Raw genomic sequence first — 14098 nt, 5'->3', positions numbered from 1 at the left:
GGATCAGTTCGCCCGGTTCTTGAATAAAATGTATTTTTTTTCTTTAAAAAATTAATGGGTCAGACGGAGATTAGAGATGTCTACAAGACATGGCTCCCCTCAGGAGACAAAGCTGGGGTGAAGATCCGTTTACATGGAGATTCAAGTTGGTACATATTGTAAAAGTTCAAGTTCACTGCTAGTAGATATTGTCCGTTTTGCCCTGTTAGGGGAGAGGTTTTCACACCTTTTATAAGGAATGTTTTGTTCTCTTCTACAACCGATGTGAGATCTTACAATCCACCCCTCTTGGGGGCTAGTGTTCTCATTGACACACTAGTCGGTGTCCGACTTTGATACAATTTCTAATTGTCTAAGCCCACATCTAACCGATATTGTCCCATTTGACTCGTTGCGTATTACTATCAGCCTCATGATTTTAATGACGAGTGCACCAGTAAGTCGGTGTACATGGGTTCTCCCCTATTTTCGAGTAGCTAAATTTAAGTAGGTCCAAATACAAAAACCGAGCCACACGAGACCGTTAACCTAGGTCACAAGATAAATAGCCCAATTTTGTTCATATCACAAAGAGAATAAAATAATAGGAAGATTAATAAGAATAAAATTCATTGATCCTATCCAACAGTAAGTGTGATAAAAGAACTTGGCCAATTATTTCAAGAAGCAACGGTGACAACTCGTCTTCTGGCGATGCGAAGCGGGTTGAGCCAGCGCAACTCCAATCAGGAATGCGTCCATTTATGCGCACAGCTCTTTCTATGTCACGCTTGATTTCTGCCCACTCATTCCATCTCAAATCGAACTCGATACCGATAATTTCCCATTCTTCTCGCTCTCTTCGAATCCCTCTCTTCAAGCTTCCACAGGTTAGTTCTTCGTACTGTTTTCTGTGTTTTGCCGCCTTTTTTTCTAATCGGTTGTGTAGTAAATTTTGTTGTTAGGGTGTTTATCGGCCGAATTCGAGCTCTGAGTTTCGTTGGTTTTGCTCGAAGTCTCGGATTGCTGCTGCAACCATGCAGAATCGGGAGTCGATTTCGTATCTGACGCAGAAGGAAGCCGCTGAGGTCGATGAAATTCTCATGGGTCCTCTCGGGTTCAGCGTCGATCAGTTGATGGTTAGTTTTGTAATTGCTTGATTCATTGCTAGAAGTTCTTTTGTGAGTTTCAATTTGTGAGTTCAAAATTAGTCTCATTCATCACTTTACAGTACTGAAAATTAAACTGTCGGTGTGTTTTTTTCTTCCCTTTTTTGTTTGTGTGTGTCCAGGAGCTGGCTGGATTGAGCGTAGCCACTTCAATAGCAGAGGTAAGCTTCCTCTTGGCGTTTATTTTCTGTTAAGATCGTTCACACTCGATGGTTAGTGAAAGTAGATTGTATTCTGGCTACTGTTTCGTTCTTGTTTATGAATGATTGTTATGAATCCTTATTTGGCTTATCTTGTTTGGTTAGTGAAAGTAGATATATGTAAGTTAACGTACAATGTTCATTGTTTGGCTAATCTTCTTTTGATTTGCAATTTTCATTGCTCTATATTTGAACCATTAATGAGCATCTTTCTTACGAGTTATAAGGTGGTTTGGGCCAATCTTTGTGTGAGATCCCACATCGGTTGGGGAGGAGAATGAAACATTTTTATAAGAGTGTGGAAACCTCACCCTAGCATACACGTTTTAGAAACCTTGAGGGGAAACTCGAAAGGGAAAGCCCAAAGAGGACAATATCTGCTAGCGGTAGGCTTGGGCCGTTACAAATGGTATATGAGCCAGACATGAGGGATGTGTCGGCGAGGAGGCTGAACCCCGTAGGGAGTGGACACGAGACGGTGTGCCAGCAAGGACGATGGCCCTGAAGAGGGTGGATTGGGGGTCTCACATCGATTGGAGAAGGGAACGAGTGCAAGAGAGGATGTTGGGCCCCAAAGGGGGTGGATTGTGAGATCTCACGTCGGTTGGGGAGGAGAACGAAACATTCTTTATAAGGGTGTGAAACCCTCTCCCTAGCAGACGCATTTTAAAAACCTTGAGAGGAAGCCCGAAAGGGAAAGTCCAAAGAGGACAATATTTGCTAGCAGTGGGCTTGGACCGTTACACTGTGTCTAGCTCAACCAAGTAGGATGAGGAGGTTAAATAGAATTTAAAAAGACATAGTTTTGTTTAGCAAATAGCTGAGAACTTCTGTTTTCCTCCCAAAAAATCAACAGGTTTACAAAGTCGATGAGTATAAGCGCGTTCTTGTTATCTGTGGCCCTGGAAACAATGGTGGAGATGGTCTCGTGGCTGCTCGTCATCTGTTTCACTTCGGATACAATCCATCAATTTGTTATCCAAAGAGGACTCCTAAGCCTCTTTATGCCGGTTTGGTTACTCAGGTTGTGTTTCTCAACCATAATTGTAATCTTTTCCTTGTTCATCACTAGTTTGGCTGAAGTTCTTATCTAATTTCACGGTTTTGTAGCTGGAATCACTGTCAGTTCCTTTCGTGTCTGTAGAGGACTTGCCTTCGGATTTGTCGAAGGATTTTGACATTATAATCGATGCAATCTTTGGGTTCTCCTTCCACGGTAATATCTTCCTGCTATACGCGCTCAATATATTATTTCAAAGAATTAAACTTTCGACCTTACCATCAATTAGTCATTTCTTCTTTAAGATGATCCTAAATTTGTTTCTAATTTGTGGGTTTTTGGGTCGGTTTGTGCATACCTCGACTACTTTCAGGTGCTCCAAGGCCACCATTCAATGATTTGATCCAAAGGCTTGTCTCTTTAAATGAGTACAAGGAAGCAAAGCAAAGATTTCCTGTTGTTGTTTCTGTAGATATTCCATCCGGATGGCATGTCGAAGAAGGGGATATTAGTGATAGCAGCTTTAAACCCGATATGTTGGTATGCTACCGTTCGAATTTTCTACGACCACCGTAGAGGTTTTTTTAATATTTAATTACACAAATTTGTTTAAAAACCGATTAGATCATTAAACACTTATTTATGCTAGGTTTCTCTGACTGCCCCGAAGCTATGTGCAAAGAGATTCCATGGTCCACATCATTTTTTAGGTGGCAGATTTGTGCCACCGTCTATCGTGAGCAAATTTAACCTTCATCTTCCTCCTTATCCCGGCACGGCAATGTGTGTTCGAATAGGAAAGCCTCCACATGTTGATATAGCTGCACTTAGAGAAAACTATATTTCTCCTGAATTTGTTGAAGATAATGTAGAAGCTGATCCTATTCATCAGGTGAATACTATATTCTTATCGGTGTTTACTTATATTGAAATATATCCTCTATAATAAAGTTACTACATTTATGTGAGATCCCACATTAGTTGGAGAGAGGAACGAAGCATTCCTTACAAGGGTGTGGAAACCTCTCTCTAGTAAACGCGTTTTAAAACCGTGAGGCTGACGGCGATACATAACCGGCCAAGGCAGTCAATATCTGCTAACGGTGGGCTTGGACTGTTAGAACTTCCTTATTTGAAAAAGAGTCCTTTGTTAACTTTATTGTTTCTAGTAGTGAACCAGTAGTTTTCTTGCAGTTCCGCAAATGGTTCGATGAAGCAATTGCTGCTAATTTACGGGAACCTAATGCTATGTCGTTGTCTACTGCTACGAGCGATGGAAAACCGTGAGCTTTGATTCTCTTCTTTTGGCATTCACTTAATTGAAGATCATTTTCTCCCTCGCTCAATTTGATAACCCTTTAATTTCTGGTTCACTTTGCTGCTTCAGATCATCTCGTATGGTTTTGCTAAAAGGATTTGATGAAGATGGTTTTGTCTGGTCAGTGTGCTACACTATTATCATGTTGCAGCAAACAATTTTTTCCCGTGCGCCATAAAATAACTCCGCTCATATTGTTCGTTGTTATCTGCAGGTACACAAATTATGGAAGTCAGAAAGCACACGATTTAGCTGAAAATCCACGTGCTTCGCTTCTTTTCTTCTGGGACGGTCTTAATAGGCAGGTGAAATAACAGCTTGCAGTTTTAGTTTGAGTTGAAAATGTCAGTAGGGAGGCCATTTTTTCTGCCCATAAATTCCTCGAGTAACTCGCCCTTCTGTTTCAGTTCCTTTTGGATTCTAATCCATGGGTTCAACATATAAAAAATTAAGCGGTGAGCTTAGGCTGTTACAAATGGTATTATAGAGCCAGTCACCAAGCGGTATGCTAGTGAGGACGTTGGCTCCCAAAAGGGGGGTGGATTGTGAGATCCCACGTTAATTGGAGAGGGGAACGAAACATTCCTTGTAAGGGCGTGAAAACCTCTCCTTAGCAGACGCGTTTTAAAACGTAGAGGGGAAGCCCGAAAGAGAAAGCCCAAAGAGGACAATATCCGCTAGCAATGGGCTTGAGCTGTTACATGTTCTTACACTCGGTCATTAGCTTTTGGCATTTCCTCCACTTCATAATGCTCATCCTCAATGCTTTCAAGCCAATGCAAATGAATGTGCTTACTATATTAGCTATTGTTTGATTGTTACCTTCTAGGTAAGAGTGGAAGGAACAGTGCAGAAAGTTTCCGAAGAGGAATCGGAGCAGTACTTCCACAGTCGTCCTCGTGGAAGTCAGCTCGGTGCAATCGTTAGCCCACAGGTCTGTATCAGTGCCATTCAATATATTGTAGATAATCAAAATGCTGAGATATTGATAGATTCATGATGTCGCTTTCTCATTCAGAGTTCTGTGGTTCCTGGAAGACATTTTCTCATTGATAAGTTCAAAGAACTAGAGGATAGATACTCGAATGGGTATGTGAATCAATATAAGCTCATATCTGATTCAAAATACAAATGATCTTTGATAATTCATTAAGGAAGATGTTCTTCTGTTTGCAGAAGTTTGATTCCAAAACCAAAATACTGGGGCGGATACAGGCTTAAACCAGAAGCTTTTGAGTTTTGGCAGGGGCAGCCATCTCGGCTGCATGACAGGTTATTTTCACCTCTCTAAGAACAGGTGGCTTTATGTCATTGGCCAAGTAGTTGAGTTGCGGCCTTGCAAGCCTTTCTGATACTTAACGTTCGAGCGTTTGAGCGTTTGAGCCCTTCTCAATCTAACTATAACTCAACGGTTAAAATATATGAACGTTTGAGCTTTAAAAAATAACAAACAAAAGGAAATGCACTTTCTTCTCACTCGATTTTTATGCTTGTTTTCTCGACAGGTTGCGGTATTCCCCTTGCGAGATAGAGGGAAAAAAGGTTTGGAAGGTAGAACGGTTGGCTCCGTGATTGCCTCCTCCATTACGTTAGGCTTGGAATTTCATCGTTCATGTACTTTTTCTTTACTTTTCATGCTTGTTTCCCCTCCCCCTCCCCTTTTGTGTTAACGTGGCTAATAAATGATAATTGAATGATTTACTGAGTAATTACAATATTTACGGTTGCCATTAAATTACGTGACAAGTGGTTCTACTACCGACCTCCATAGTGGTATGCTACTATCTACTTTGAACATTAACTCTTATACTTTTGCTTTTAGTACGATTTTTAGGTCTCGTACTGATGGAGATATATTCTTTATAAACGGTAACCCATAATCATCCCTTTAATTAGCGTTTCTCTCGAGTTTCTTAAGTATGACACCATGGCTTCTGGCCTGATGCAAAGCACTGCTTCTGAATTACTTTTTTTTTCTTTTTTTTTTTAATAAAAAAAATATTACTCATATAAACGCCATAGTAATAGATGTATTAAATACAAAATATCATTATAGAAATTAATTTTAATAATTAAAAATAGTATGACTAAATTCTATTTTTTCAGAAATTAAAGAGTTAAAATTTGTAATCTAATAAAGAAAATATTTAAAAATTATTAGAAATAAACAAAATTTTATAATAAATATCTCAATTGTGAGTCCTCTAGTTTAAGTCTAAAAAATAATTAATTTTATTCGTTTTAAAAATATTTTTAAAATCATACACTTTTTTATTTGAATAGATGGATATTTGAATAAGTAATCAATTTTAATTATTCACCAACTCGAGACAACTTAAGCATAGTTTTAGTTAAGACGTAATAACAATCAAGTCACGAAATGTTCAAATTTCTCTAATCTATATTGAACCCAGAAAAAAATTAAGCAACCCGAGCATAGTCCAGCTGCTAAATATATCGATAATCTCCTTTTCAAAACGACATGCTCGGAAAAAAGTAGCTGGCGAGTAAGTTGATGATGTCCCAACATTGGGTACCCTACAAAACAGTTGAAATAACTTTAAATGTTGCTCCCCCTATCTCTATCCCTAAACTTGACTTCATATTCTTTGCATTATCACCCAAAAAGTTGCTTTTTAAGCTTTCTTTTGACTAACTTGAATTTGACACTCTTGGAAATTATGATATAAAAAACTTTGTGTTAAAATGGGATTTGGACCAATCTTATTTAATATTTTACAAGTGGGAGATTGTTGGGTCAATCTCACCACAAAGTGGTTGGGAGCTTTTGCAATAGAGATTGATTTGAATCAATTATATGTATAGTTGAATGATTTCAACACCACTTACTTTGTCCATCAATATCCTTATTCCAACCAAACCCGACTCGGATAGGTTAATTTAAACCTAAGGTCATCGGGATGACTTACAACAACTTAAGCCCGCTAGTAGATATTGTCCGTTTTGACCCGTTACAGATCATCGTCAATCTCACCAATGTGAGGTCTCACAATACACTTCCTTTAAGGGCTCATCATCTTCGTTAGCACACCGCCTAGTGTCTAGCTCTAATACCAATTATAACAACTCAAGTCCACTGCTAGCAGATACTATTCGTTTTGGTTCATTATGTATCGTCGTCAAACTCACGGTTTCAAAAAGCATATGTTAAGGAGAAGTTCCTACATTTTTATAAGGAATGTTTCATTGCTCTCTCCAACCGACGTGGGATCTTACACGACTTTTCTTCATATTCGAGATGAATACACAAGAAGTTTGTAAAATTTCAAAAGGGTTATGAGATTATGGGGCTTAGAACTCTAAATTATAAAATAATTAATATTTTAAAAAATAATAATATTTTATTTAAATGAGTAAAATAAGTAATATTTTAAGAAATAATAATATTTAATTTAAATGAGTAAAATAAGTAATAATATTTAATTTAAATGAGTAAAATAAGTAATATTTTAAGAATTAATAATATTTAAAAAAGGTATGGATAATTAAATGAAGTATGGTAAAAGGGATGGGAAAGGCAGCAGAGTTAAGTGGTTGATGTGAGTGCTTAGTTCAGGCATGAATTTAGTTTGAGGGAGTTTATTATATTATAGTGGAAGACAGCTCACACACCCTTCTGCCTACACTCACCTTTTCCTCCCCCCACTACTACTTCCCATTTCTCTCACATGCTTATTTCTCCTTTTGTCTTTTCCTTTTTTTTTTTTTTTTTTTTTTTTTTTTCNTTTTTTTTTGTCTCGTTATCTCGATAATTTTGTATCAATCTAAGCCCACCACCGTTAGAAGATATTGTCCGCTTTAACTATGTGATAACTCACATTCATTGCAGGAGGAGAACGAAACACCCTCTATATGGATGTGAAAACCTTTCTCTAGTAGATGCATTTTAAAGCTTCAAGGGAAAGTCTAAAAAGGACCATATCTACTAAGGGTGAGTTTGAGCTGTTACAAACTTGTTACGTATCGCTGTCAAGAAAATGTTTCGTGTTGGTACACCGCTCGGTGCCTGGCTTTGATGTCATTTGTAACAACTTGAGCATACTACTAACATATATTGTCGACCTTGACCCGTTCGTCAGCCTCAGATTTAGAAAAAGAGTCAAATATTTGACCAAAAAGGTTGGGTTAAAAAAACTTGAAGATGCTTTAAAGGCACTTTACAAAGCATCCCATCAGAAATATTCTAGCACTTGATAACTGGGGAAGAGAATGGTCTGCCTAAGGGAAATCAAATGGAAATCCAGCAAGAACACAAAGGCTGCAGTAGAGTATATATCATCATTCTTCTGTCGATATCATTTCTCCTTCTACCAAATAAATTCAATGTATTTGGTTATGATCACAATAATTGCGTTTCTTTTTACTACTCTACTCTTTCTCATCCAATAGCTATTCACCCCTACAAAAATTCAATCCAATGGAAAACTATTCCATAGGGAACGGTGATTGTTCTAACCTCCTCGAATAATTTCTCGAAAAGGCACTCTGTTTAGGTAACAGCCTAAGTTCACCGCTAGTAGATATTGTCCTCTTTGTCCTTTCGGGCTTCCCCTCAAAGTTTTTAAAACGGGTCTACTGGAGGGAGGTTTTCACACCCTTGTAAAAATGTTTCGTTCTTGTTCTCCTCTCCGAATGATGTGGGATCTCACAATTCACTCCCCTTCAGAGTCCAGCGTCCTCACTGGCACTCGTTCACTTCTCCAATTGACATGGGACCCCTCAATCCACTCCCCGGACCCAATTTCCTCGCCCAGTGTATGGTTCTGATACCATTTATAACAGTTCAAACCCACCGCTAGTAGTTATTGTCCTCTTTTGACTTCTCTCTAAATAATACATGGAATACGAAAGAGGGAGAAGGGTGAGATTGTTGGGAGAAAGGAAAACTTGCCACTACACAACATAAGGTTAAACAAGAAAGCAAAGTCCTCTCTCCCCATACTGATTCAATGGCATATAGTCATATCCCACTTAAGATCTTTTACCTCCTGCCAGGAATCGTTCCCTCTTCTCATTATGAGAGAGAAAGAAGAGAGAGAGCCCATCATTAATGAATGGCTGCTTTATAACGCAAACTCAGGAGGCTCATCAAATAATTGATCTACAGTGACCCCTAGTTAAAAATGGCCAATACAAAGTCTATTCAGCAAACAAAACTAGCAAATTTCAGCACAACCTTATTTTACCTTATCTAGGATGCTCAGATAGCTCTATATTTGCCTATATATCCTCTTTTGAGCGCATTTTTGTTGGTCCTGTGTGTTGTATGCAACTGCAAGATGGCATAAAACCACATAGGACCGACCGATGCCCTCCCGGGTTCCTAAGAATTCAACTACTTCAATCTAAGGAAGGAGAGGAGTGGGACGGGGAGCGTCAACGAAAACTGGTTCGTTTTACTATCACAAAGAAATGGAGAGGAAAAAGGAGGGGAAAAAAAATCTGAGACAGTACCATTATTCTATGGAAATTCTGTCCATGCATAATTTTGGCATTTATTACCCATCCATCTCACATCTTCTGATAAATAACAATAGTAAACTCAATAACCAGGGGCCTACACTACTAATACACCTGTTTAGAAATAAACAACATTTAGCTAAAGAGGCCGGGTCTTTCAATCCTCACATCTTCTTACCATTTGAATCAAAATAAATGGACTAATGTTTCTTGTAAAGCTGAAGTACGAGTACCTGTGTCATCCCCTTGCTAGCTATCCGCTGCCGGGAGGTTGGAGGGATATTCATAGATCTTGCAGCTGACTGATCCTCCAAACCTTGCAATGCTTTTCTATCTTGATTCAATTGATAAAATGACCAATAATTGCTATCTAAGCTTTTAATGCAGCTCTCTACGACCCATGCCTCCTCCAGCAGCTCTAGTTTGCAGTTACTGAATATAGAAATGAAGAATTAAACGTGAACAATTAGAAACAAACTTATAAGAAAACTTGTTTAGCCGGACGAACTGTAAAGAGATTGATCCTCAGCAACTAAACCACTCTTCAAAGTGTCAGGAAGCTCCATATCTCAGATGAGATGCTTTCGTTCTTAAGTTCTGGCTCCCGGAACCATCATAACCATCCCCATGTAAAAACTGGCATCCAACTTTCTTAAGTGGGTATACGTGAATTCTTTTTTAGGTATTGAAGAATAACCCCTTGACAAGCAGTAAGAAACTTACCGCACAAAATTGTAACCTTGCTCAGTGACAGTTGAAACTTTTAGTAGTTCAATATCCTATAGGATGTCAACGAACTTAGGAGCATCGTCCCTCGGCCCCTCGAGAGATCTATACATATATAACACCTGAACATGGTTCTCCATATCCTCCACCTGAATATGGTTATCCACTTCCTCATCGTTTTCATTCCTCATCACCTCAACCACTAAGTGAGGCATGGCCCTGGCAACCTCTTGGCAGCCTTGGCGAGACAATTTACAAGCCGACATCCAGAGGAATCTCATATTGTAGTAATGATGTAAACCAGATTGCAACCCTCCATTGCCAAATGGACTATCTCTAATCTCAAGTTTTTGCAATCTAAGACAACCTTCAAGCACAAATTTCAATCCCAAATCACTATCTCCAGCAAAAGCAACTGATAGGGTGCGTACCAGTTTTCCATACTTCCCGATGTAGCTGAAAGCACGATCAGTCAACAATCCAGAGATAGCAAGCCTGGTGAGCTTCTTACAATTGATAACAATGGCACCAAACCCTTCATCCATGGGTTCTCCAGTTTTATGGTCTGGCTGGTGTCGCCCCATAATGCATAGCCTAAACACCACAAGATCTTGGCAGTTCTTTGACATAGCAATCACAGCTGCATTTGTCATTCTCTGGCAAAAGTAGAGGATATATTGCAATTTCCTGCAACCCTCAGATATTGCTTGGAAGCCGACTTCAGAAATTGGGCCTTCACCGTCTTCTCGAGGATCAACAGGAAAAACCCTAAGTTCTTGCAGATCCTTACAAGTTGAAGCAACAGCTTGAAGTCCTTCATCACATATTGAATCAAGAGCCTGCAATATACAGATTAAGAAGATTATAGACTTCGAAAGGCAAATTCCTTCCCATAAGCTACCTGTACTCAAGATTACATACCCAGAAAGTCTGGAGCTTATGACAGTGGCTTATAACTGGTTTGAGTTGTTCAGCAGATATATTTGCATAGCTCAAGTTCAGAGTAGTGAGATTAGCGCAAGCTGGATAGATACATGGTAGATAATCAGGTAAAATGTCCTTGAATCCAGAGAGACAGACTAGGGACTTGCAAGCAGCAAAAGCAGCGGCATAGTCGGGCTCTGGCTCCCCATGGATCATGGCCTCTGGGTTACAGAACGAACCAGTTCCAAGATGTGTTAGTTGTGGAGCCCGAACTATCAGGTGGTATAGCTGTGCAATGGAAACATAACGGTTCACTCCAAGTTTCTTCAACAACGGGGATCTACTCACCAACGTTTCTAATGCCTCAAAATTGATGGGGCATTCAACGCAATCAAAAACTAGAGACTCAAGACAGGTTTCATTCTCTGGGAAACAAGATATCCAATCTACTTCATCATCTGCTATGTCAGATTCAATCAGATCAAGCACTCGAAGCTGCCTGAAAGATAAATCAAGCAGCCTAAGTTGAATAAAACAAGCCATTAATTCAAGAACTTGAACAAAAGCTCCACGTTAGTTGCCCCTCTCAAGATCTTATCGAAATTCAGTATCCTTCAAGAACATCAACAGGCCTTGCTTAGGTTAAATAAATGCCACATTACTCAAAGAAATGATCCCAAAAAGAAACAAAACGTAAATTAAGTAATGCAAACTCAAGGGATATAATTCCAAGCTCATAATATTGATAGCAACAAAGAGAAGAAGATGAAATCTGCTTGCGTACCTACACCTAGAAGCAACCACAGCAATCCCGCTGGTGCCGAACCCTTCGCAGCAAAAAAGCACAAGCTCCTTGAAACCAGGGAAAGACTCGGCAAGTAGCGCCAGATCATCGTCAGTGACTGACATACGCTTCAAGTAGATTCTCTCAAGCCAAGGATAGGATTTAGCCATGGCCGCAACCCAAGGAGTAAAGTGAGCTCCCCAATTAGGCGGCATCAAGTTGAAATCCGAGAACCTCGGCCTTCCCTTGATCGTCACTGACCGAACTCGTTTAAACCGCGACGTAACTCGGCGAGGAGAAACCGCATAGCAATTTCCGATGAACAGCTCAGATCGAGTAAGGGCTTCAACCCCACACCATGACTTACAAACAAGCGAAGCCGCGTTCCGGTCATGGCGAGAAGTGAGAAAGTGAAGCACGTTCTCAAGAACATTGTGAAGAGTATTCTCAACAGAACCAGAAGCAGCTATATCGCCATAACAGCCAGTACAATTACGAGTTTTACTAGCAGATTCAGCAACAGCGCCGCCGCCGCCGCCGCCGCCGCCTAGATCCAAAGGTAAAGATCGATCGTCATCCTCCGACATTTCTTCAGCTTGTTCCACTCTCATGAGCAACAAATCACACTCCAACACCTTCCAAAATCCTCATAAACAAACCCCTCTCAATCAGATTTCAGCCAAAAAGAAAAATCAACACTGAATCAGATCAAAGAAGGGCTCAAAAGTGAATAAAAACACATGAAGATAGAGAAAATGAAGATCCAGAGAGAGAGAATCCATACCTGTTATTTGAGAGGACTGTGAAATGATATGGAAGTTTGGAGGGATTCGTTTAACTGATCACAAGGACAATGGAGTGTAAACAGTCGGCTCTCCTGTCTGTATCCATAGACATTGGGATTCTTCTTGCCTCTCTCTATAATTTTTTTTTTTTAATTATATTTATTTTAATCTCTCTCTCTCTCTCCTTTCAAATGGCTCCCTACACACCTGCTCTATTATTTAGGGGCTTCCCCTCTAAATCTTGTCCTTTCATTTCACTTCATTATTATTTTAAAAATAATAATAATAATAAATTTCTCAATATTAATTGCCCCTAAAACAACTACCCTTCCCTTCGTGGGTCCTTACATAACGTGTGGAAATCTCTCCCTAATTGAAGCGTTTTAAAATCTTAAACAAAACATCAAAAAAAAAAATTTTAAGAAGACAATATTTACTTGCAATGAGCTTGGACTGTTATAAATGATATCAGAACTATCGGCTCTCAAGGGGTGGATTGTGAGGTCCACATCATTTGGAAATGGAAACAAAGCATTTCTTATAAGGGCGTGGAAATCTCTCCTTAGTAAATATATTTTAAAACTTTGAAAAAAAGCTCGATAGAATAATATTTGTACCGTTACAATTACAATTATATAAATTTAAGTTAAAAATAATACTTTAGAAAATATATTACCTTATAATATATAAAAATATATGATTATTTTTTAATGTGACATGTGATATAATTAATCCTATATGCAAATGTTAAACATGTCAAATCAACTTTATGTTATATGATTAAGGGCGTTGATGAATCTCAATTAAAATTTAATTAGTAGGATTTTAAATTTCATTGATGTCTCCATTTCGTAGACGTCCTATTTTATTTCTCAAACCCCGTAAATTTTGGAGATTGGAATTAGGATATACTCTCTTATTCGACCCCATTTATTTTACATGTGAAAAATATTCTCCACTCCCTCCCCCACTTAGGGCTAATTCTCGCAAGTCTCGGACTTTACGGGTAAAATAGACATCTCTAATTCTACCTCTAAAAAACGAAAAAAAAAGTTATTTATGCTAAATTATATCGAAATTTTAAATTTTAAATTATTAACAGCTAAATATAGTTCAATTAATTAAAATATTTACTGGCGTTATTAATAATTTTAAAAATGTGAATGGAAACTTTGGTAAAATAATAGGAATATTCACAGCTTAGACGTGCAATGTAAAGCTTTATATGGTAATGGGCAAGGATTAAACTATCACGTGGTGGTCACGTGCTAGTTGGAGGAAAATATGAAGCTCAATCTTCCAGATTTTGTATGATCATTAATATTAAATTATTCTGTCTATATTAAATAAATTGTCATTTTTTTTCAAAGAAAAATAAAATAATATAAATTATTATATCATATTTAACAGTTTATTATATGTTACCCACTTTAGTATAAAGTTTATAATTATCAAATTTAATCATCTTAAATTCTCGTATCCCATTTGATTGTATTCAAATTTTCTTAATTATCGCATTATTAATGGATAATATTTAGAGTATTTTTTCACTTTAAAATTATTTATTTTGAGTTAAATCAAGTAAAATATCTAAACTCAACCTTCTATTTTTCGGGTTGGGTTGCAGGTTCAAATTATTTTTCAGATTGGGTTGCGGGTTCAAATTTTTTTTATCACATTGAATTGTTTATATGTTATTGCAAACTCACAACAAATATTGGACAACGACTGT

At 38.2% G+C, this 14098-nt stretch overlaps 2 protein-coding genes across 4 annotated transcripts; one reads left to right on the top strand and one right to left on the bottom strand.

Moving 5' to 3' along the window:
• Positions 1-627: 627 nt before the first annotated feature.
• LOC111788152 (pyridoxine/pyridoxamine 5'-phosphate oxidase 1, chloroplastic) lies at positions 628-5404 on the top strand. Of its 2 annotated transcripts, none has more exons than XM_023668386.1 (14): positions 628-869; positions 945-1118; positions 1271-1309; positions 2205-2372; positions 2459-2564; positions 2722-2888; positions 2998-3240; positions 3543-3631; positions 3736-3786; positions 3881-3971; positions 4496-4600; positions 4685-4755; positions 4843-4938; positions 5172-5404. In XM_023668386.1, exons 1-14 carry the CDS (start codon positions 732-734, stop codon positions 5236-5238), a joined length of 1605 nt encoding a protein of 534 aa, XP_023524154.1. In that variant the 5' UTR covers positions 628-731; the 3' UTR covers positions 5239-5404. The 2 variants fall into 2 exon arrangements, with proteins under 2 accessions (XP_023524154.1, XP_023524155.1); XM_023668387.1 differs by having other exon boundaries at positions 746-869; positions 929-1118.
• Positions 5405-9121: 3717 nt separating this feature from the next.
• LOC111788131 (transport inhibitor response 1-like protein) lies at positions 9122-12533 on the bottom strand. Of its 2 annotated transcripts, XR_002814103.1 has the most exons (5): positions 12366-12533; positions 11582-12216; positions 10795-11296; positions 9871-10712; positions 9122-9579 (listed from the first exon to the last, which is right to left on the bottom strand). XR_002814103.1 is itself a non-coding variant. In XM_023668349.1 (4 exons), exons 2-4 carry the CDS (start codon positions 12190-12192, stop codon positions 9927-9929), a joined length of 1899 nt encoding a protein of 632 aa, XP_023524117.1. In that variant the 5' UTR covers positions 12193-12216; positions 12366-12533; the 3' UTR covers positions 9122-9926. The 2 variants fall into 2 exon arrangements, 1 of the variants encoding a protein (XP_023524117.1); XM_023668349.1 differs by having other exon boundaries at positions 9122-10712.
• Positions 12534-14098: the final 1565 nt, after the last annotated feature.

This window comes from Cucurbita pepo, chromosome LG02 (genome assembly GCF_002806865.2).
Source record: "Cucurbita pepo subsp. pepo cultivar mu-cu-16 chromosome LG02, ASM280686v2, whole genome shotgun sequence".
Classification (NCBI taxonomy): Eukaryota; Viridiplantae; Streptophyta; class Magnoliopsida; order Cucurbitales; family Cucurbitaceae; genus Cucurbita; species Cucurbita pepo.
The sequence above is the reverse complement of the archived record's forward strand: the minus strand, read 5'-3'. Positions and strand labels throughout refer to the sequence as shown.